Genomic DNA, 21,605 nt, shown 5'->3' with positions numbered 1-21,605 from the left:
TTTATGACAACAAATAACTGTCATGGGAATGTGAAATTCAAAAACAACATTTTTTTCCCGCCAAAAATGCGAATTTTTACATTTTATGACTGTTTTTTCTTTTCTCCTCTCAATTTGGGATGCAATGAAGTATCATAGTATATCCAATTTCTTGTAATGTAAGAAGAAAGACACCTTAAAAAGAAAAGCCAGAACGCTTAGCTTTAGTCTTTGAACTTAACTTGCTCGTCTAGAAACTTAACACTTAAATTCTAAACTTTAGACGATAATAAAACAACACAACGCAGTGGATAAAATTAAACAACTTTATTACTAAACATCAAAGCATTTTACAATACAGTTTACATAGTTCTTCAAGTACTTGAAATACAAAATAAAGCCTTAAAACGTCTGGAACAACATTAATACTTTGTAGATCACTTTACTTAGCCCAACCTTGGCCTTAATGCTTGATAATTAACCTGAGGAAGGGAAACTAAACACATAAGTCAAATAGTTAGTGACTAATGGAATTTTAAAATTAAACTTTTTAGGGGCATATAATATGTAGAATCATTTTCATAAACAGGCTTCAACGCCTCATTTCATTAAATCACATAGAACACACATTAGTCTATACTCATTCCTTTCTACCAAGAACGTGAATCATTCTCATGCATAAACTACTGTGATGACTGCATTTCATCATCAACATCTCCTGAGAATTTCCTGATTCATTTTTTGTTGCTCAAGCCGCTAACACAACCACATTGGTCGACCTCTTACTGCCATGTGGTCCGCTAACCCTATGGTTGCGTTGACTCATTATGTGCACGTTATTAGCTAGCTCATTTATATGAATAAGACTAATGATTTACCTCAAACATAACACACAATCATTAAATACAAATTTTAACTTGAAACATATAAGCTCCTTGAGAAATCATGCTTCACAACAGTAGCGTATAAATACAATATATAGGACAACATGATAGACCCATGAATGCTTCTAACGGCTCCTTTTATAATACTTGTCTGTTCGAAATTTGAGTTGTTTTACATTCAGTAACTTGGACGTCTTCTTGTGTGAGCCTTTTAAGCTCTCCTTGATACTGCTCTAAGAGTGCCTTCTCTTATAGGTCCTCCTCCTCTTGGGAATTTAGGCTCTCTCTAATAGGTCATCCTCTTCTCACGAGGTTCCTTAGCTAGTGGGTCCTCCTCCTTTTAGGAGGTTAAGCTCTCGCTAGTGGGTCGTCCTCCTATGGCCACTCTCAAGAGGGTCTTAGGTTTTGCTAAGCTCATCTTGAGCTCTCTCTAAGCTCTTATGAAAATTACTTCTTTTGAGTACCTTATGGGTCTCACGAGGCTGTCGAAGATCTCCCCGATATAGATGCTTCTCTTGAGCTCTCTTATAGACTTTTTTGAGCTACTTTAGAGCCTAAACTCATTAGTCCTATTGAGCTACCTAAGCTCTCTCCTTGAGTGTTCTTATGCTCTCTTCTAGGATCCACTACAAGAGATGGGGGTACTCCCGACGCACAAATACGTCGGTGAAAATGCAAAGTACGTCGGGAAAGGATATCCCGACGTAAAAAACGACGTCGGGAAGAACGTCGGGAGAAATGCGTCGCGAGAGGCTTTCCCGACGTCGTACCAACACGGCGTCGGGAAAGGTTTTCCCAACACCGGGAGATGCGTCGGCATACGGCGTCGGGAATAACGTATTCCTGACGCCGTATATGCCGACGCATATTCTGGCATTGGGAAAAACCTCTTTTCCGACGTTTTTTTTCCCGACGTAATGAACGTCGGGAAATCTTTTTTATATATATTTTTAAATATTTTATTTTTACTTTTTTCCTTATAATATTTTGCTCAAACATTCACAATGATGTTCGGATTGCTCAAAAAAATTTCGCGACGTTTTGGATTAAATTAAAATAAATTAATAAATATATAAACACAAATTAAAAAATAGAATTAAAATTAATAATACGAATAAGTTGACTACAACAAAATATAGTTCTCAAAATAGAAAAAACATAAACATAATAAAAAGTCTCCCAACGAGGTGCGTATGCTTAGAAAAAACATAAACATAATGAAAAGAGGAAAGCATGCCGACAACACGCCCGCAACGAGGTGCAAGCATTATCCAAGCAAGCCCATCCCCCACCTCGACCGCACATACCGCTCTCTATCCCCGCTCGACGTTTACATGCGCTTGGTTCGAACATGGACTGTAACCACATATGGGTACCGCCACACCTAATTTTTCATGTCCTTGTATTGTTTCTATATATAAAAGAAAGAAGATAAAAAAATTAGCACAATAGAGGAACTTGGAGATGGTAGTTTCAAACTTCAAAACCATGAAACGTTGGTGAAAAACATTGTGTAATCCAATTTGGGGGCCAAAACGAACGTTTTTGAGGATGAAAGGCGGACAAGCTGCCTTTGGCAGCTTGCCCAAGGGGTAGATCTCGAAAAGTTACATTGAATCAAAAAAAAATTTGCGCAATTCGGACAACTATGCTCAAAGTTATGGTCTTTCAAAGTTTTGACTTGGTTTTACGAAATTTTGAAGGGAATTCAAGGTCAAGATACGCTAATAAAATGCTACGGTTATGATTATAGATGTAAAGATCGTAAAAAAATGCATCAAATCAAGTGGTTATATGTGTAAATTGAGTTAGTATTGATGGAGATATGAAGCTCGAAAGATAACGTTATGCTGTTGAAGATTGCAATGGAATTGAATTTGGGAATGACAATTGGATCAACTATATTGTTTAGTTTATTAAAAATAAATTTTAACACTAAATATTTATGCACGCCTAATTGGTAATGTTCTCATAGACATTTAAGTCAAGAGTTCGACCCTAAAATCTTTTAGTTTTTTTTTCCTTTCGTTTACACCCAACGGCAAAACAACGTAGCTTCGCGCGCAAAATTTCATTCTCCCTCGCATCTATCCCTATCCTTCTACTCTATTGACTTCCTCGCATCTTCGAAGTTTGAGTTCGATCGATTGGGTATGCCGTTGGGCTTGAAATTAGATGCGAACTGCGGAGAAAATCCATTTTTCTCGTAAGGTCGACTTTCATAGGGGTCCGGTCCGAGAGGGGCGAAGAAGAACACAAGCGACTACATCGGCAAACTAGTAAGGTCATGGTTCTTTACTCTTTCTGGGCGTAAAGATCTCTAGATCGAGCGAACATAAGCGTGAACCTCTAGATTTCATTTAACTATAAAATCCCCCCTCAATTCAATTTTCTAAAACAAAAATCCTAAACCATTCAAATTTCAAATTTCAATTTCAATTCAACCACAAATTACACACACTCTATACAAAAATACATTTAACAAACAAAAATCTATTCCAAAAGAAAATCCTAAACTAATTTTCATAAAAAAAAACCCTAAAACATAAACTTAAACTAAATAAATTTTCATATTCCACTTACCCTAAAGTGGCAGACGGCGGCGAGGGACAACGGCAAGGGAGGGTGGCGAGGGATGGCGGCAGAACAACGGCGGAAGGGCGACGAAAATCGCGACGACTTCTTCTCCTTTCTTAATTTCCCCTCTCGGTTTCGGTTCTGTAAATTACAGAACTGAAACGATTTTAAAGGGGATTTCCCGACGCAGTGACGTGGCGTCGAGAAATCCCTCAAAAAGCGTCGGGAAAAGCGGAATTTCCGACGCTCATTAAACGCTTTTCTCGACGTTTCATGCGGCATCGGGAAAAACCCCTATTCCCGACGCCGCTCTCGACGCACTGTTCACGGCGTCGGGAATAGTTCGTTTTTTAAAATTAATTTACCCTTTTCCCGACGTACCCTTGCCGACGCCTTCGTGTTGCGTCGGGAAAGATTGTTTTCCCGACGCATCTCCCGACGCGTTGTTGACGGCGTCAGGAAAGCCCTTATTCCCGACGTTCTTTATGCCGACGTCCTTTTTGGCGTCGGGAATGCTCCATTTTATTGTAGTGATCCTCTCTCAACTCCTCTTAAACCTACTTCTTGGGTCCCAAGAAGCTGTTTAAGCTCTACCTCATAAAGACTGAGCTCTCTCCTAGGCTCATTTGAGCTTCTCTTAGGCTCCTTTAAGCTTCTTTTGAGCCTATCTTATGGACTCCCTAGAGTTGTCTAAACTCACCAATCCCAATGAGTTCTCTTTCATAGACTAAATTTGACCCATAACAGTAATATTAAATCCAATCCTAAATTACACATTCTTTTCATTCTCTCTCTTAAAGTATCAATGTGTGTGTGACAAGCATAGCTACATTTAATATGCAACTTTTCTCTTTCGCAAACCTCTCGATCTTCTCCCGACAAACAAATTTACTACTATTATTATATAAATAAGGCCAAATTTGTTTTTTGTGTACTCGTGTTAACAAGACATAGTAATGAAGTGTTTGAGATGAATTTTCAATATCAAAAAATTACTCGACTATTTACTTAACTTACCTAAAAGTTAAGAAATCCAATAATTATGTGTTTATTAAAAAAAAAAAAACTTGACGATCAATTATATGAAATCATAAAAGCAAATATCTTTATTTTTCTATGGATGAAGACATATTATAAGCAAATCTCTAGGAATATAGAGTACTATATAACTAGACCCCCCCCCCCCCCCCACACATTGATTTCAACTCTAGTGCTAGATCCGTACAATTTAATTTAATAAAATAGACTACACTTTGATTTTTCTTTTATTTTTTTTTTTAAATAACATTGGCATTTTCTACAACAAATTTAATTAGGTGATGTTTCAGTTTTAGCAAACACTGTTTTTGAAGATGGAGAATCCAACTTCTTTCACCAATCTCAACAAGTGATAGTAATATATTGACTAATTATTTGCCAAAATGTAACATTATTTTTTGTATTTTAGAAATAACTATTCTCTTTCAAATAGTTTACTTTAATAGTTTACTTCATTTTTCAATTAAAACAGAGCCAAACTAAATATCCTTTGACTATAAGTACTTGTCATTATTGCACCCTCTTGTCAAGCTTAAGCTAGCTAGATTCAAAAAAATAATGGTATATCAAACTTTTATACCTTTCATAGAGCTACAAACAATGATATACTTAATATGAGTGTTGATATGAAATTGATTTTTGTTTTCCTCGTAACTAGATTCATAAATGGAAAATAGGTTTATTAGATGAGACATGGACAATGAATAGACACTATGAAGAGAAGTACTTGAGTACGCAAACCTATTATCTCTTTCATTGAGGCCAAATTAGGTAGTCCCAAGGAATATTCGTGATCCTTATGTCTATTCTGAGTCCAATTAATACCAGACTAACTCCCGTTAGTAATTTTAAGTTAACCCATTTCTTCGTTGTTTCCTTTTCTTCAAAATTTTATATAGTTCATATTTTATCCTTTGAATTGTATATGTCATTTATTTGACTCTCAAATTGTTCAAATAAATTATATTAACAAATTATACCAATCATTTAGTAGTATCAAATTTGTTAGATAATATTTTTTTTTTCAGATAAGATTGAGATGACAAAATTCAAAAGATATAGAAGCATAATTTAGTTAATATATTCTTGTCTGTCTTCCTTGTCTTACAATAATAATGGATACTTTAATATACAATAGTGACACATTGAATCCCAAGCAATAAAGGAAAAGAAAAAAATGTCCTTGATGAACATAACTTTGGGGCAATAGAAAAATATTATAAAGTATTGTACAAAGGAAGAGTTGTTTTTTCTTCGGTTGTTTCTTCTTCTTCTTCTTCTTCTTTTTAATGATTTTTATCGAATTAAACATACCATAACCCACAATAAATAGATATATGTTAACCCAAATTATAAGTTTTTATCATTTAACTTAATATTAGTATTTCCCAATTATTTCGAAGAAATAGTCACAAATGCAGTAACCAATTTCAAAATATAAACATATATAACAAGTCTTTTCAAAAAAGTTGTAAATATAGACTTTTATCGTTGATGAACTTTTATAGTCTATCAGTCATAGACAATATTGTTAGTGATCTATTAGTATTTGTAGTTTTTTTATTTAAATATACTATTATACATTTAATTATTATCTCAAAATTGCAATTAGTTATCATTGCCATCACTTTTCTTTTCAAATTAATTTCTTCATACGCACCTGAACTCAAATGAATTTTGTTTTCCAAGAACTGTATTGGAAAACTTTTTGTGGAATGTTTCTTTGCTTGTTCATATACAATATAAAAAATGTTTTTACATCATTTTAACAAATATTAATTCTTTATTAATATATCTCTCTAACTTTTCTTTTATGAAAAGAATACATATATTAGTGTTTCTCTGCCCAATGTATCAATGTATGTGGTTTCTAACGTACAAACTCTTATAATCTATATGCAAACTAATTTCAAACTTTCCCATCATATTATATAGACTACACAGATATAAACAAAGAAAAGATGTGTAGTTTGAAAGGTTTTATTTGACTGAATTGGGTTAATATAGAAAAGAGGAGGGTTTTTAAGAATTGTAATTACCTTTCCCGGGTAGATTTTACTATATTTGCAAACTTCTTTAAAATGTCAATTATGTTAATTCATTAAAAAGCATGTAAATAGATAAAACATAATCCAACTTATCCTGAATTTATATTATCAATTTTGAAAAATGAGTTTGTAAAAGAAAAAGGGAAAGTAAAATTGATATAATAATTTAAGATGAATATTGTATTGTTTTTATTTATGGGATGTGTAAATGATTAAAATTGATTTAAGAGAGAAAAGTGTAAGAAGAGAGGGTGTGATTGGAAGGTTGTAGGTGCGCACGTGTGAAAGAGTGGGGACAGTTGCATGGAAATGCATGTATTTGTTTTGTCACATTATACAATATATCACTGACACTATCCACCAAACACACATGCCTAACAACTGTTATTTCAACCCCTTTTCTCTTTATAAATTATTCATTTGTTTATTCAACCCAACAAAAACCACTCTCTCATTCCCAATCCCATCTCACTTCCCTTCCACCATTCATCCAAATCCCTTCTTTCTTCCCTTTCTTTTCAAATCATATATATATATAATACCCACACATGACAAAACCAAAAACACTTTCTTTATAATCCAATCTTTTAAATGCAACCACCCCTTATCTTTCTTACCAAAGTATTATTCCAAAAGAAATATGTGTATTCTTCTTGCTTCTTTTGTACCACTCTCCCTCGGTCCACATGTGTCAAGACGGTGAATCCATTTCATTTCTTCCCATTTGAAATTATATGCCTTTATAGATTCGTTGGTGCTCCGAATCTTGTCTATATTTTTTTTTTTTTTTTTTTGTGTCGCGAGAATTGGTGGACATTGACGTCTTGCTTTTCGAGCTTATACACATAAGAGACCCTTAAACCTCTTGAAGTTGGTGAGCTAATTAAGCACACATGAAATAGGTGATGTCTTTCGTCTTTTGGAGATTACTTATTTTTTTCACCTCCGGATTGTTGAATGAAATCATTTTAGGACCATTTCTCTAACACTCCACACTAATTATGTGTAACACTGATGATGTCAAGGTTGTTCTTGACACTCAAACTTGCAGAAGATTCAAGACTCATTGTTGTTAAGTTATTTTTCAATTGAATCGGTTGATCAGCTCCAACCTTGAGGCATTGACTTATTCCCTAATTCTATTTAACCTTTGTCTTTATACCTATAAAGTGTGTGTTGTTTAGTGATCTATGTACCTAAAACATTGCTGGATAGGTCTTAAATATTCAATATTATAACAAATAAGTATATGAACTATAATTTTTATATCTCTCAAGTGAATTTAAAAACACTTCATTACTTCGAAAATTTATTGAATTAAAAGTTCATTGATTGTCAAGTACATATACAAAATTTGAGATAAAATAAACGCAAACTTAGTGCTTGTTTAATTTGATAGACAATTGAATAACAAAAATTTAATTGAAAACAAATTTGTATTTGGTAATAGACATAGAAACTAGTTATTGGCACCCACCACTATTATTAGTTTATTTAATATTTCTTGGAAATTAGTATAATGTAATGTCAAATTTACAATACACTAAAATAATATATATTTTGGTTTAAGAAAAATAAATTGAACTTATTACGAAAATCTAAAATTTGTAAGCTTTTATCTTTTTCTTTTTAAATGTTACTAACTTTGCATATACTAACATTTTCAAATTCAAATTCAAATTCAAATTCAAATTCTAGACAAACATAAAATAATATTTTTAAAATCTGCAAAGTTTGATCACAAAATTTAAACAAGGTAGTTTTAAAAAAAAATATATATAAACATAGTAATTTAACATTTTCCTTTGTTAGATCCAACGGATTGGCTTTATCCGACATACACCGATCCACAATATGGACCTTTAGATCGACACTAAATCTGGGTCACATGGGCCCAGCCCAAGTAGGGCCCACTACAATTAGTCCATAACATTTGGTTAGAGGCTCGTCGTGGGCTTTCTGATCCACTCTAGTCTAGAAAAGAAAAAATAAAAAGAAAATATACATTTATTAACATTTTTTCAAAGAAGAAGGAAAGAAAAGAGAAAAAAAAAAAAAAGAAAAAAAAGAAAAAAAGAAAATGGATAATTAAAATAAGGCCGATGGACCTAAGGCGAAGTCCATTTGCCCAAAAGAAAAATGCCCAATTTTTAAGGGAAAAGGGGGAAAAAAAAGAAGAAGAAGAAAAGTCTTCCCCAAATCGTTCATCCACCAAACTGAGTCCAATTAGCGAACTCGGGTTCGTTCGTTTTGAAGCCCAATCTCCGATCCTCTTTCTTCCTCTCTCGTTTCGCTGCAAAACTTTCAGGCCAGGCCATCTCGATTCTCATCGTGGATCTTCTCTTACTCTTCTTGGATCGAAACCTCGGGTAAAATCCCACCTCTTTTTTTACACGATTTTCAAACTTTTTCCCTCTTTTTCCTTTACTCTCTTCACTTATCGGTTTGATTTAAGAATCTCGATTTCTGGTGTTACTTGATTTTGGATACTGGGATGAATTATGTTTGTTTTCTGGGGAATTTCTGTGGAACTTTCGTTTCATTTCTGTTCATAATTTTGTTAGTCCGGTGAAGTTCGAGTTCTGAAATTGAGTTCGGTTTCGATGATTCTCTGTTCATAATTTTATGTTTCGTGGGTTTTTTTCTTTTAATTTTTTCCTCAATTAAACCTGGGTAGCTGGGCTTATTGAAATGCCCAAATTTTGTTCAAACCCTAGATCTGAGAAACTCGTCTTGTTCAACTACAATTCCCAGCCCATCTTAGATATTTTTTTTATTTATTTTCATTATTACCCATTTTAGACTTACGATTCATCCATCTGGACTTCGATTATCTCGATTGGAAACTGGAATCTCGCAAATTTGAAGATGCCTTCGAGGTGGGCCGAATGTGTTTTCCTTCTAACTTTGACCCGATTTTCGTAGTGGGCCCTGGCTAAGCCCATTGTTCGGGTCTGGGGTTTGTTTCTGGTTTTTCTCCTTCCTTCCTTACAGGGTCTCATAGATTTAGACTCAGAACCCTTGTTTAAGCGCCTCTATCAAAACCTATACCTTTAAAATTGACCCGCCGGTTGGGCTTTGGGGGATTTTGCACAAATCTGATAAAAAAAAATGCGGATGGAGACAGATCTTATTCGGTTTCCTTTTCTTCCTGGGTTTGGAAAAATGGTATTTTGCCTTTACTTTGTTTCGTGGGTTGGAGTCCGACTTATTATAATAGTAGCAATTTGATTCTCTTTTCTGCCTACATTTTACCAACTTTCAAATATGACAAATGGGCAGATGGGTTTTCTTTTTTTGTTTAAAAAAAAAAAACAAATTTTGCGATCCTAATGATTTGTATTCATCTAGTTTGCGGGCTGGGATGGCATTTTCCTTCTTCTTCTTGTTCTTTTTCTTCGATTGTTTTGATGTGCTTCGTCTATGCAAATCATATATTCGTTCTTCCTTGCTCAGATTTCAAAGTGAAATTTTGTTGATCGTGTCCTTGATGAATCCTTGGCTGGGTTTTAGCTTTATATTTTCTTACCAGCACGTTTAATTTGTTTGATATAGAAAGCTTCCTTTGTCAGGAGTATTACTGCAGCCTGCTGATCCATGAATCATGACAAACATTTATGCTATCGTTTTAACTTGTTCAATATTTTTTGCTTTATCGAAAGACAATCACAAATTTTGTTATATTTCGATTCCAGAAAGAAATATTTTTTGCTTTATTCGGAGTTGGAATGGTAAGACTTTAAGGATATGGGGGTGACATCTTTGTTTAATTTTATTGCTTTGCTGCACAGGGGATTATCTTCCCAGACGAAATGGCAACTCCTGATGGAGAAAACATGGAAAGTTCGGGCAAAGAGATCATGGTGATTCATCATGATGAAGACCATGATATGACTACTCCAAATGGGGAAAACATGGTAGCTCGTGAGGATGAATTAATGGAAACTCCTGATACAGGAAAGCTGGGATCACCAGATGGACATAATGAACTAGCTTTGGTGGAAGTACAGCCTAATAAGAGGAGGAAAAAGAAGTCTATTGTCTGGGAACATTTTACTATAGAGTCTGTAAGCGCTGATTGCCGACGGGCATATTGTAAGCAATGCAAACAAAGTTTTGCATATAGTACAGGATCAAAAGTTGCCGGTACCAGCCATTTGAAGCGTCACATTGCCAAAGGAACTTGCTCTGCACTTTTGCGTGGTCAGGACAAGAATCAGATGGTGGCTACATATACACCACCTTCAAGAGGGACTGTCAGTGATACACCAAAAAGACGGTATAAAACTTCTAGTTCACCTTATGTTGTGTTCGACCAGGATCGTTGCCGTCAAGACATTGCCCGAATGGTTATCATGCACGACTATCCACTTCACATGGTCGAGCATCCTGGATTTGTATCATTTGTCAAGAACCTTCAGCCTCGATTCAACATGGTGAGCTTCAATACGGTTCAAGGGGATTGTGTTGGAACTTATTTAATGGAGAAGCAAAACCTTAGCAAGTTTATAGAAGCCATTCCAGGTCGTATATGCCTTACCCTTGACATGTGGAGTTCTAGTAGATCAGTAGGTTATGTTTTTATTATGGGTAGTTTCATTGATAGTGAATGGAAGTTGCATAGACGTGTTTTGAATGTTGTAATGGAACCATATCCAGAATCACCTAATGCACTTAGTCATGCTGTTGCCGTGTGTCTCTCTGATTGGAGATTAGAAGGGAAGTTATTCTCTCTTACGTTTAACCAAACACAGAATGAAGCAGCCCTTGACAATCTCAGGCCCTTAATTGCCATAAAAAACCCCCTTATTCTAAATGGTCAGTTTTTAGTTGGAAGCTGTATTGCCTGGACTTTGAGCGACATTGCAAAAGATGTATTAGAATCAGGAGAAAATACAATAAGGAAAATTCGTGACACTGTGAAATATGTGACAACTTCCGATTCTCATGAGGAAAAATTTTTGGAGCTTAAGCAACAACTTCAAGTTCCTAGTGAGAGGAATCTCTTTCTTGATGATCAAACACAGTGGAATACGACTTATCATATGTTGGTGGCTGCCTCCGAGATGAAAGAAGTATTTTCCTGTTTGGATACGTCTGATCCTGATTACAGGGAAGCTCCGTCACTGGAAGATTGGAAGTTGGTTGAGATTCTCTGCACGTACCTTAAACTTCTTTTTGATGCAGCAAATATCCTTACCACCACGACTCACCCATCTGCCATTACTGTCTTTCATGAAGTATGGAGAATTCATTCAGAATTAGCTCGAGCAATTACAAATGAGGATCCCTTCATAAGCAGCCTTAGTAAAATGATGCTAGAGAAGTTCGATAAATATTGGAAAGATTGCAGCATAGTCTTGGCAGCCGCTGTTGTAATGGATCCTCGGTTCAAGATGAAGCTTGTTGAGTTTAGTTTCACCAAAGTCTATGGTGAAGAAGCTCCTGCATACATTAAGGTTGTTGACGATGGAATTCATGAGCTATTTGATGAATATGTGGCCCTGCCTCTACCATTAACCCCAACTTATGCTGAAGATGGAAGTGTTGATGGTAACATGAAGGGAGAAGATTCTCAGGGAAATCTTTTGTCAGATAACGGATTTACAGATTTTGATGTCTACATTATGGAGACCACCAGCCAACAGATGAAGTCAGAGCTCGACCGATATTTGGAAGATTCTTTGTTACCCCGTGTGCAAGACTTCGATCTATTGGGATGGTGGAAATTGAACAAGTTTAAATACCCTACTCTTTCAAAGATGGCTCGTGATATCTTGTCTATTCCAGTTTCTACACTTCCTCCGGACTCCGTCTTTATTACCAGGAGGAAGAAAATGGATCAGTATCGCAGCTCGCTGCGCCCCGAGACCGTAGAAGCAATGATATGTTCCAAGGACTGGATGCAATGTGGATTAAGCGAAGTCTCTAACGCCCTGGTAAGGATGGAATATTAGTATCTTTTTAGTTTGGCCTTTGTTCATAAGTTGCTATGTGACTTCTCTCTTTAGGTTCTACTTCACCATTAGGTTAACATTTGTTGTACCATTTAAGACGATTATAATTCATCCTTAAAATTAGATTCTAGAATAGATTTAACTCCGTGAACATATGTATTACATTTTAGGGAGCAGTTGGTTGGGTACACCTTGTTCAAACAATTGCAGTAATTGATTGAGCTATTTTATCTCTATATATATATCACATGCTTTGGAGCATATTTCAGTTGTCGTTTCATGGAATTGATCTGTCAAATTACAGGACTTGGCATTACATGCTTTTACGCAATTTTTAGGTCTTACTTTTACTACTGATTACACTTAGTAGCTGAAACAATTCTCTCTTTCGATGGGTTGAATATTTTAATTTCCTACTTCCTTATCTGTGATATTATATTTGAATAGACTATCAGAACCACAAACGAGGTGGTTAGTGTAGAACCTACAGCGACCATTTATATGGTTTCATTTCAAAACAAATTTGGCAATGAGGGATGTAACCTATCTATTTTACAAGGACCTCCATGCCTTAACTTGATGGTAAAACCGGAAGAGGGAGGAAGGCATGACCTTAACCTTCATTAATGGACTTTGGATTGGGAATTTGCTGGTATGGAAAATAGGAAAGAAAATGACAGAGAATCATTGTAAATGTGGAACCAAACAAGAGAAGTAAAAGAATATAAAAACAAAGAGAAACTGACAATTACTCTTTGGAGATTGAAAAGAAATGCTAATCTACGGCGGATTAATAATAGAGGCAAAAGTGGATGAAAGAAACGAGAGAAAGATGTTGTTTGAGAGTGATTTTATTTTTATTTTAGAAAAAAAAGCTCAAAAACATACTTTGAATTAAATTTCATTTTTATTTTCTATTGTTTGCATCATCAAAATTGATATTGATTTTGAAAATAACAAAGGTGATTATAACAATCTCAAAATCATTCCCAAAAACACCAATATTAAATATATATATATATATATATATATATATATATATATATATATATATATATATATATATTGAGACGTAAAGGGGGAAACATGAAGGAGGTTTTTGGGGAGGATGATGATATGGAACAAGGGTCGAGGCTATTTCTTTAAATTGAATTGCTTATGTAAGTCTTTTTAATTCTTTTCTCCTCCCTTCCCCTTCCCCTTCCCCTACCCCTACCCCTACCCCTACCCCTATAACTGTATTTGTTATATCCTCTACTATTTTCCCTTTCTTCTTCCTCCATTAGTCCTCACTCTTTTTTTTTTTCCCTTTCTTCTTGACGTATGAACCCACTCGTTCCATTTCGAGGAATTTTTTATTTTCCAAATTTAAATGAAAAGGGTGGTATGTTCCTCCATATCAACTATTTTTGCCTCAAATTTTGATTGGTATGGGAAAAAGAAATTCAATAAATTTATTAAAAGTTTTATAGTCAGTGACAATGTTTGTTTGTAAGTGATAAATAAGGTAAAGAAAATTTATTTAGATTCAAATCGACACATGATAAACATTACAAGATTCTCTACCCAAAACAAAAGGGAGAATACTTGCCTATAACCGGCACCTAAATATTTTTGCCTATAATCGGCACCTAATTATACGATCCTTAACAAAACATAAAATTCATAACTCAATTTTAATGTCGTGATATTTAAGATCACCTTCTGGTAATTTGTCAATTCCTAAAGTCAACAAACCTGACTCCGAATCATAACCAAATTCTACAACACTTGAATCCACAATGCACCGTCGTGGCTTCGCCGATGAGTAAGCCCCAAACTTCCCACACCCTTTCACTTCCAAGTGAACAATTCCAACCAACTCGGAGCTCCGATTTTCCGCCCGCTCACCAGCTGCCTCGGTTCCTTCTGATGTGCCATCAACCTCCACAAGCTCGGCTCCACCTTTCACTTCATATTTCAACCCTTCGATTGCCCCACCAGAATTGTACATGTCAATGAGCCCGAGGGGAGCGAAGCTGAAGCCCGGGGCCAAAACTTTAATCGGAGTGATGGTGAAGATGTCGAATTCGAGAACTTTAAGAGAAACAGGAAGCGCTGAATTGTATGGAAGAGTGATGAGGTCGCCAGAGCGATGGCGGTAGAAAGCGCAGTCTCCGTTCCAGTTGGGATCCGCTGCGACTTCAGAAATGGCGTGAACGTCGCGGCCTTTGACGTAACCAGTGATGGCATCGGAGTTGGTGTCGTGGAATGTGTTCTTTCTTTCTTGGCTGTTCCAGGCAGCACCTTGGCAATTGTAGATGCCGACGACACCGGTGAATTTGTTCAAATTCCATATCTTCAGCAAGCTGAAATTAGATTCCAATATCAAAGTCAAAAGGTATAGTAAAAAAATGTACCGAATGGCAAAAAGAAGAAAAAAAAAGGTGAAAAGTTTAACCAGCTACTCTTGTAATTACTATTTTTTTTTTAAGTAAGGTTGTAATTGGATATATTAATTCTTTCAAGGAAATTTCAAATTTGTTTTTCATCATATTTGTGAATAAGTTAATTATTTTGCTCTCTCTGTATATATAACCCCACATAGAGTCAACCCAGTAAATAAAGATATTGTAGCTAAAGTGAGCTTAGTCAGTATTATATTTCTAAATGTGGATATTTTATTTATATGCAATTTTTGTACTAAAAAATAATATAGATATTCTAGTGTATCTAGATAAATTTCCTATAGGTACTACTACTTTAATTGGTAGTCATCTCAAAAGTTCTTTAAAAATGGAAGTTCCACTATCACTAAAAGAATTAGAGTGAATGAGAGATGCATCTTGAGTTTCATTTATATTTTTACTATTTATATTAATGACACGTAAGAAAAACTCAAAAATATTTTTTTAGAAAAAGAAAAACTTGATCGATATCTAAATGGGTTGTCTTGATAAGTGCAACGGAAAACAAATAACAAATGCAGTATTTTTTTCTTTTTCTTTTTTTCAAATTGAAGAACTGGATGGGGCATCCAAATCCAAATCAAAACACTAACCTGACTCCATCTCTTGCTGGATCTGAGAATAAACAGTCCCGTGTTGGTCGCCCAGGCAATGTTGCTCTAAGCACTGACCCATCTGGTAACACTAATTTCCTCAGAAGCTCGAAGTTGTGCTTCCCCGGTGCATCACTGATCACACAATGAAAAAGTAACATTACCATTAATATATGTTGAAAACTTAAATTTAGTCCTAAACTTATCCACTTTTGTACTTCAACAAAGTTTAAATTGTTCCCTAATTTTGAACGACGAAGAATGTGACAAATTTACAATATTGTTTCTACTTCATCCACTGTTTCTTAACTTTGACTATAATAGATTCTATCACTATTTAAAATATATATATTATTGATAAAAGTTATTCACGTCTAAATACATAATATGACATCTGCCTTATCACTAAATATTTAAAAATTTCCATATTGTTAATTAAAATGTTAAGATGTTATCAATTATCACTCGACTTTGGAATATGAAAGAATATAAGATATGTTTTACTTTTTTTAAATAGAATATAACAAATGTTTTATCCATAAAACTTATCACTAATTGTTTAATATATCTCTTTGGATCTAACATGACCTAATCTCAGGGATGGTGCTTGCTTTAAGACTTCAACCACTTAACTTTAATGCATCGATGAATATATATAGATGTCTTACTTTTTCATATGGAATATAACACATCTTACTTTTTCATATGGAATATAACACATCTCGCTAATGGAACTATTGACTTTTAAATATAGGATATCTTGCAAACTCCTATTTTAAAACTCACTTATCAGTTACCATAACAACATATCTTTAATCTATTAAAGAACACTAACATATGTCTCAATAACATATCTTTAATAATTTCATCGTGTCTAATAGAACCACATCTCAAATACTACATGATGGGGTTACTATCATCTACATTCTTTAAATAATAATACTCAAATGCAGCATAAGGTACACCTATCTTTATCAAACTCCTTTTATTACTTGAAGATTTTGTCACGTTACTTAATTAGATGGGACGTAGGAGGTTAAGTGATCCACACCTCACTATTAAAGTAAGCAAATATGACGCACTTTTAATTTTAACTTAATAGATGGTTACCTGACATAAACAGGGCCACCACTGATGGCCCTAGCGGAGGCGTGGTACTCAGCGGCTGAATGAAGGGAATGGAACATGTCCCAATCAGGCAACATAATCTCTCCAAGAAAAACAGTATTGTAAGCCACCGCGGCTATGTGAATCGTATGCGACACCGGATCTCGTGGATAGAAGTCATCGGAAGCTCTTACAACCGCCGTCTGTTTCGCACTGAAATTAAACAAACAATAAACAAAGAACACCAAACTCATTTAGCTCTCATTTTCCCTACAAATAAAGACAAACGAATTGAGAAGTTTTGTTCACTTACCAGTATACAGCATCTGTATGGTGGCTCATACAAGCAATAATTCCGTTGTCTGGAAAATTTCTAGCTACGGACGCATCCAGAGCTTGGTGATATTGCCGGGTCAACTCGACTCGGCCACCTAACCCGGCGCCGAGAGTCTCCAATATGCTCTGTGCATCCACTTTGACTCCGTCGATTCCGGCGGATGCGAGGTAACTGTGAAGTTCATTGTAGAATTTGTAAACATTCTTAGGGTTCATCAGCCCCAATCCTTGCAAAGCCAACGCGTCGTTTTTCCATATCGGTTCATTCTCAAAAACGCCTTTCGATACCTTTGGATATTGCATCGATGATCCGTATTCCTCCATATCCTTCACACCGGTGCGAACTCCTCCCCAATATCCAGTAATCGCATGCCATACATATACATATTTCAATCCATACTTGTTTTTAGCGATGTTTACAATGTTCTTGATCCCTTCCGTTGGATCCTCCTCCTTCTGGAACTTCGAATTCTCTCTGATTGCGGTCAGCCTCAACAATGGCGCTTGCTTCGGTTGTTTCTCATCTCCTTCCTCCTTCTCTTCCTGCGGGTCTCCGCCGACGGATTGCCATCCGTCGTCGATAATCACAAACTTCGGCGGTACTCCACCGGCTGTGAGAGACTCCAGTCCTGCCTCGACGCCGTCTTGAGTAACCTCGTGGTAGAAAGCGTCCCATGTACACCATCCAAAATAGTCGACGATCGCAGGAAGTTTCTTCTCATGTCGCAATCGGAAGGTGTTGAGGTGGAGTTTAACAGCTTTCATCGCATCGGAGATTGCGTCGAAAGGATCGGTTCCGGCATGGATGAACAGAGAATGAGTAAACGACGACGCTTTTGTGTCTACATCGCCACTTTCTAAGCAAAGTTCAAGCTCGTCTTGTCCATTGCCTTGAATACAAGCTCGGAACGATCCTTCAATCAGAGGAAGAAACACGGTGTATATGATCTGATTCTCTTCATTTCCATCGTCCGATTCCAAGTGGGACCCATCCTTCGTCTCCAGTAACAGAAATTGAGTCTCTAACGGAATTTCCTTCCCTTTATCGCCCATCTTTTGAGCCATCCACCATAGCTTGAACCGAAAACACGCCATGAAACGTACATCCCTTAACGTCCCCAAAGAAACCACTTGCCGGCTCTGCTCCTCCTCGAAAACCGCCCCTAGAAACACCCCTTCCACCGGGCCGGATGACGAACCGGATGTCGCGATAACATTGTCCGGTACTCCCGTCAAGATCGTCCGGTCTTTCACAATGAGCTTGCCATCGGAGATCCGTACAGCTGGTTTGATCGTCATTTCTTTAGCTTTTAACTCCGATTCAAGTTCTCTTCCTTTTAAATTATTAACCTGACGTCATACCATCAAAACATCAGCAAAAGGTGTTATCAAACTAATTTATCCAATTCAGCGTTCGTTAATTAGTTTTACCTTGAAAGCTTTCACCGACGAATGCCGGCTCCGCGTAAATGTGCAAATTCTAAGATATGAAAAACAGATTGAAAACCATCATAATCAGCTGAAGAAACAGACGATTCAAAGAGAAAAATGAAAGAAAAAATTACGCAAAAAATATAATAATACCAGAAACAGAATGTTCTTTCTTAGTTGTTACAAGATTGAAATCAGAAACAATCGACCAAGGGAATGAAGAAGAAAGGAAGAAACGAGAGGTATTTATAGTGAGAACTGGCGAATTAAACAACCATCGATTTAACGCCATGGCTACTGCTTGTTTAACCTTTTCGTCTTCCAATGAGCTCACGCTTTCTTCTTCTTCTTCTTCTCACAGAAATATCCAACTGCGCAATTTCAACGGGCGATCAGGGTGCCACGTGGACATATGTTATCAATCAAAAGATCTGGATCTTTCATAATTCTATACGCTAAAGTTACAAAGGGGTTCACGAGCGTTTCCGTGAAACGCTACACGAATCCCGACACGTGGTTGAGGCCAAGAAAATGGGATTGTGAATTTTTATTTTACTAGGCTCGGTTACACGTGTTGGTTTGTGATTGGATGAGGGCCAATTAGTGTATGATACTGTCGTGGTAATCGTTATCCATGTGCAATAATTAAAGGTGCTGACCTGCCTCCACGTACTCTGATTTTGTCGTTTTTATTGGAAATATTTGTAAGCGGATTAATTATTTAAATTTATAAGAGAATTGTTAATTTGAAATTGAATGGGATAATAAGACACTTTTTTGTCTTTCTCTTGTCTTTAGTCTAATTCATATTTGAAGGAAAAGAAAAAAATTTCTCTCTTTTAATTGATGATTACAATCGATAATTTTCTTCTTCAAACGAGCTACTTTCCTTTTAGATCCTTAAATTAAATTATAAGCATCTATCAAAATTTGAACATATAAGTTAATGTATGATGTGATGAAAGATAAACGAAACATTAAAAGATAATTGATTTTCTCATGACTTTTGCCAATTGTATCTTAAAATATTAAAGTTGTAATTTAACTCTCTAAATTTCAACATTGAAAACTTTTATCTTTTTTATTTTACGTTCACTTTTAATTTTACATGCCTTCTTTAAATTTTTTAAATGAGAATATTTTATCTACACGAAAAAGTTAAATTCTAGTGTGAGCTTTGGTGTATGTGATTAGATTATTCATTACCAAATATTTAAAATTTTACCAAATTTAAGTTTTATCTTTTAACTTACGATAAATTGTTATAAAAATATAGTTTTTTTTATAATAAAAGGATCGACCAAACTTCGTCCCAATCGCTGCATTTTTCTAATGAACGGATGTATTATTTAGACATAGGTTAATTACCAAATGTGAGAACAATCATATTGTTTTTTTTTTTTTTGTTTTTTTTTCCTTTATTCCCATATAAATAAGTGATTGTGACATTTGACTAACCAACTAAGTTTTTCTTCTTATAATATATGGTGAAAAACTTTACAGAAAAACTTACATATATAATAAGGTGGAAAAATGCATTACGAATAAGCAATCATGGGAAAGCAGCCAAATGGCCACTCTCCAATTTATTTATCTCATCCCTTAGTCCTCCACGTGACCATGATTTGCACGTACGTTTACTCCTGTGGTTGGGAAAATTTCTACTTATTTTACTGTTTTCAATAATAAAAATTCAATTATTGGGGAAGAAGATATTTATTATTTAATTAATTATATTCTGAAATAATTAAAATTTCAAATCAAAGTGTCCCTTAACCATAGGACAGATGATAGTATAATCTTCTACATAATTAATTTTTGTATTAAAATTGTCATGTGTGAAATTATGTATAGTAATTATTATTTTTTTTTAATTTTATGGTTATCATAAAATTCAATTATTGATTGATTTATTGGCATTACTTATAAGAAGAATCCATGATGTGTATTAACTGAGTTAAAACTAATCTATACTGCACGATTTCTGACGTTATGAAATATGGAAATATTGTTATTAAAACTATCTTTTTTGTACTTTGTGTTGGCGATATCAATTATTTTTATAATGATATTTGTGTATTCTTCTGTGGTAGGTCATGATCAAATAATAAACATTACTTTTAGGGAGTGGACAATGTTACATTGGAGGATATGTCAAATTATTTTCGGTCAATTTTATATACAACATTTGTGTATTTTTTGCAAAATTAATCTAACAAGTGTGCTGTGGACATCAATCTTGTTATCTTTGGAAAGCAACTGACATAAATTTTGAGATCTTACTGAACCAATTTTTTGGGTTATAAATTTTTATTCTAAGATACAACGTTCTAAATCTGAAATTGACGATCGAGTACAAAAAATATAAGTTTGGAGTAAATGAATTGATATAGTGTATTAGTCTATTATTATCGGATGAGAGAATATATAAAGAGGAAGAAGAAGCCCATGAAACAATATTGTTGTTATACTCATTACTAAACTTTGATGTTGAAGAGATAAAATATATGTTTTTTATCAGAGGTTAAATCGATCAATCAAAAGAAGAATTAGACAAAAAATTAGGATACATTATGGAAAAATAAAACTTCCATCGAAGAGAAACAAATTAAAGGCTTTCATAAAAATTCTTGTAGAATCGATATTATGTACATGTTAGATCATGAATTAGTAATTGTACTCAATCTCAAAAAAAAAAAATCCCACTTGTTTCGAACTTTCTCTTTTTGGAATGAAATATTAAATTAATTTTGGATGTTATTAAAAAAAAGTATGGATATGTGAAAAAAAAAATGGATTTGATAATTTTGAAGTGAAATTAAAGTAATCTTTATGTTAAGCTCTTGAGTACTGTATTTGTATAAATGGTAGAAAGTTTGAAGTTACAACTCATAATAAAGAAAAGTATTAGATACCCTTAATGACCAAAGCAATTAGAAAGAATCCATTGATAAGCATTTATCAGGTGGACGATATAAATATGCTTCGCTATCTTCTTCTTCTTCTCCTTCTTCTTCTTCTTCTTCTTCTTCTTCTTCTTCTTCTTCTTCTTCTTCTTCTTCTTCTTCTTCTTCTTCTTCTTCTTATTATTATTATTATTATTATTATTATTATTATTATTATTATTATTATTATTATTATTATTATTATTATTATTATTATTATTATTATTATTATTATTATTATCGGGTTAAAATACAATTTCGAT

At 34.7% G+C, this 21,605-nt stretch overlaps 2 protein-coding genes across 5 annotated transcripts; one reads left to right on the top strand and one right to left on the bottom strand.

The window, feature by feature from the left end:
* The first annotated feature begins 8,613 nt into the window (after positions 1–8,613).
* Positions 8,614–12,744, top strand: LOC107990669 (zinc finger BED domain-containing protein DAYSLEEPER-like). Of its 3 annotated transcripts, none has more exons than XM_017044326.2 (2): positions 8,614–8,895; positions 10,318–12,744. In XM_017044326.2, exons 1-2 carry the CDS (start codon positions 8,629–8,631, stop codon positions 12,481–12,483), a joined length of 2,433 nt encoding a protein of 810 aa, XP_016899815.2. In that variant the 5' UTR covers positions 8,614–8,628; the 3' UTR covers positions 12,484–12,744. The 3 variants fall into 3 exon arrangements, with proteins under 3 accessions (XP_016899815.2, XP_016899814.1, XP_016899816.1); XM_017044325.2 differs by lacking the exon at positions 8,614–8,895 and adding an exon at positions 8,917–9,694; XM_017044327.2 differs by lacking the exon at positions 8,614–8,895 and adding an exon at positions 8,945–9,405.
* Positions 12,745–13,986: 1,242 nt separating this feature from the next.
* On the bottom strand, positions 13,987–18,722 carry LOC103487423 (probable galactinol--sucrose galactosyltransferase 6). 2 transcript variants are annotated; one of them, XM_008445736.3, is made up of 6 exons: positions 18,551–18,722; positions 18,398–18,453; positions 16,944–18,316; positions 16,634–16,843; positions 15,524–15,658; positions 13,987–14,831 (listed from the first exon to the last, which is right to left on the bottom strand). In XM_008445736.3, the coding sequence occupies exons 1-6, from the start codon at positions 18,687–18,689 to the stop codon at positions 14,147–14,149; spliced, it is 2,598 nt and encodes an 865-aa protein (XP_008443958.1). In that variant the 5' UTR covers positions 18,690–18,722; the 3' UTR covers positions 13,987–14,146. The 2 variants fall into 2 exon arrangements, with proteins under 2 accessions (XP_008443958.1, XP_008443959.1); XM_008445737.3 differs by having other exon boundaries at positions 18,398–18,446; positions 18,551–18,700.
* Between the last annotated feature and the right edge of the window lie 2,883 nt (positions 18,723–21,605).

The sequence above is a fragment of the Cucumis melo genome, chromosome 2 (assembly GCF_025177605.1).
Source record: "Cucumis melo cultivar AY chromosome 2, USDA_Cmelo_AY_1.0, whole genome shotgun sequence".
Taxonomy (NCBI): Eukaryota; Viridiplantae; Streptophyta; class Magnoliopsida; order Cucurbitales; family Cucurbitaceae; genus Cucumis; species Cucumis melo.
Note: the sequence above shows the minus strand (reverse complement) of the source record. Positions and strands in the feature narration are given on the sequence as shown.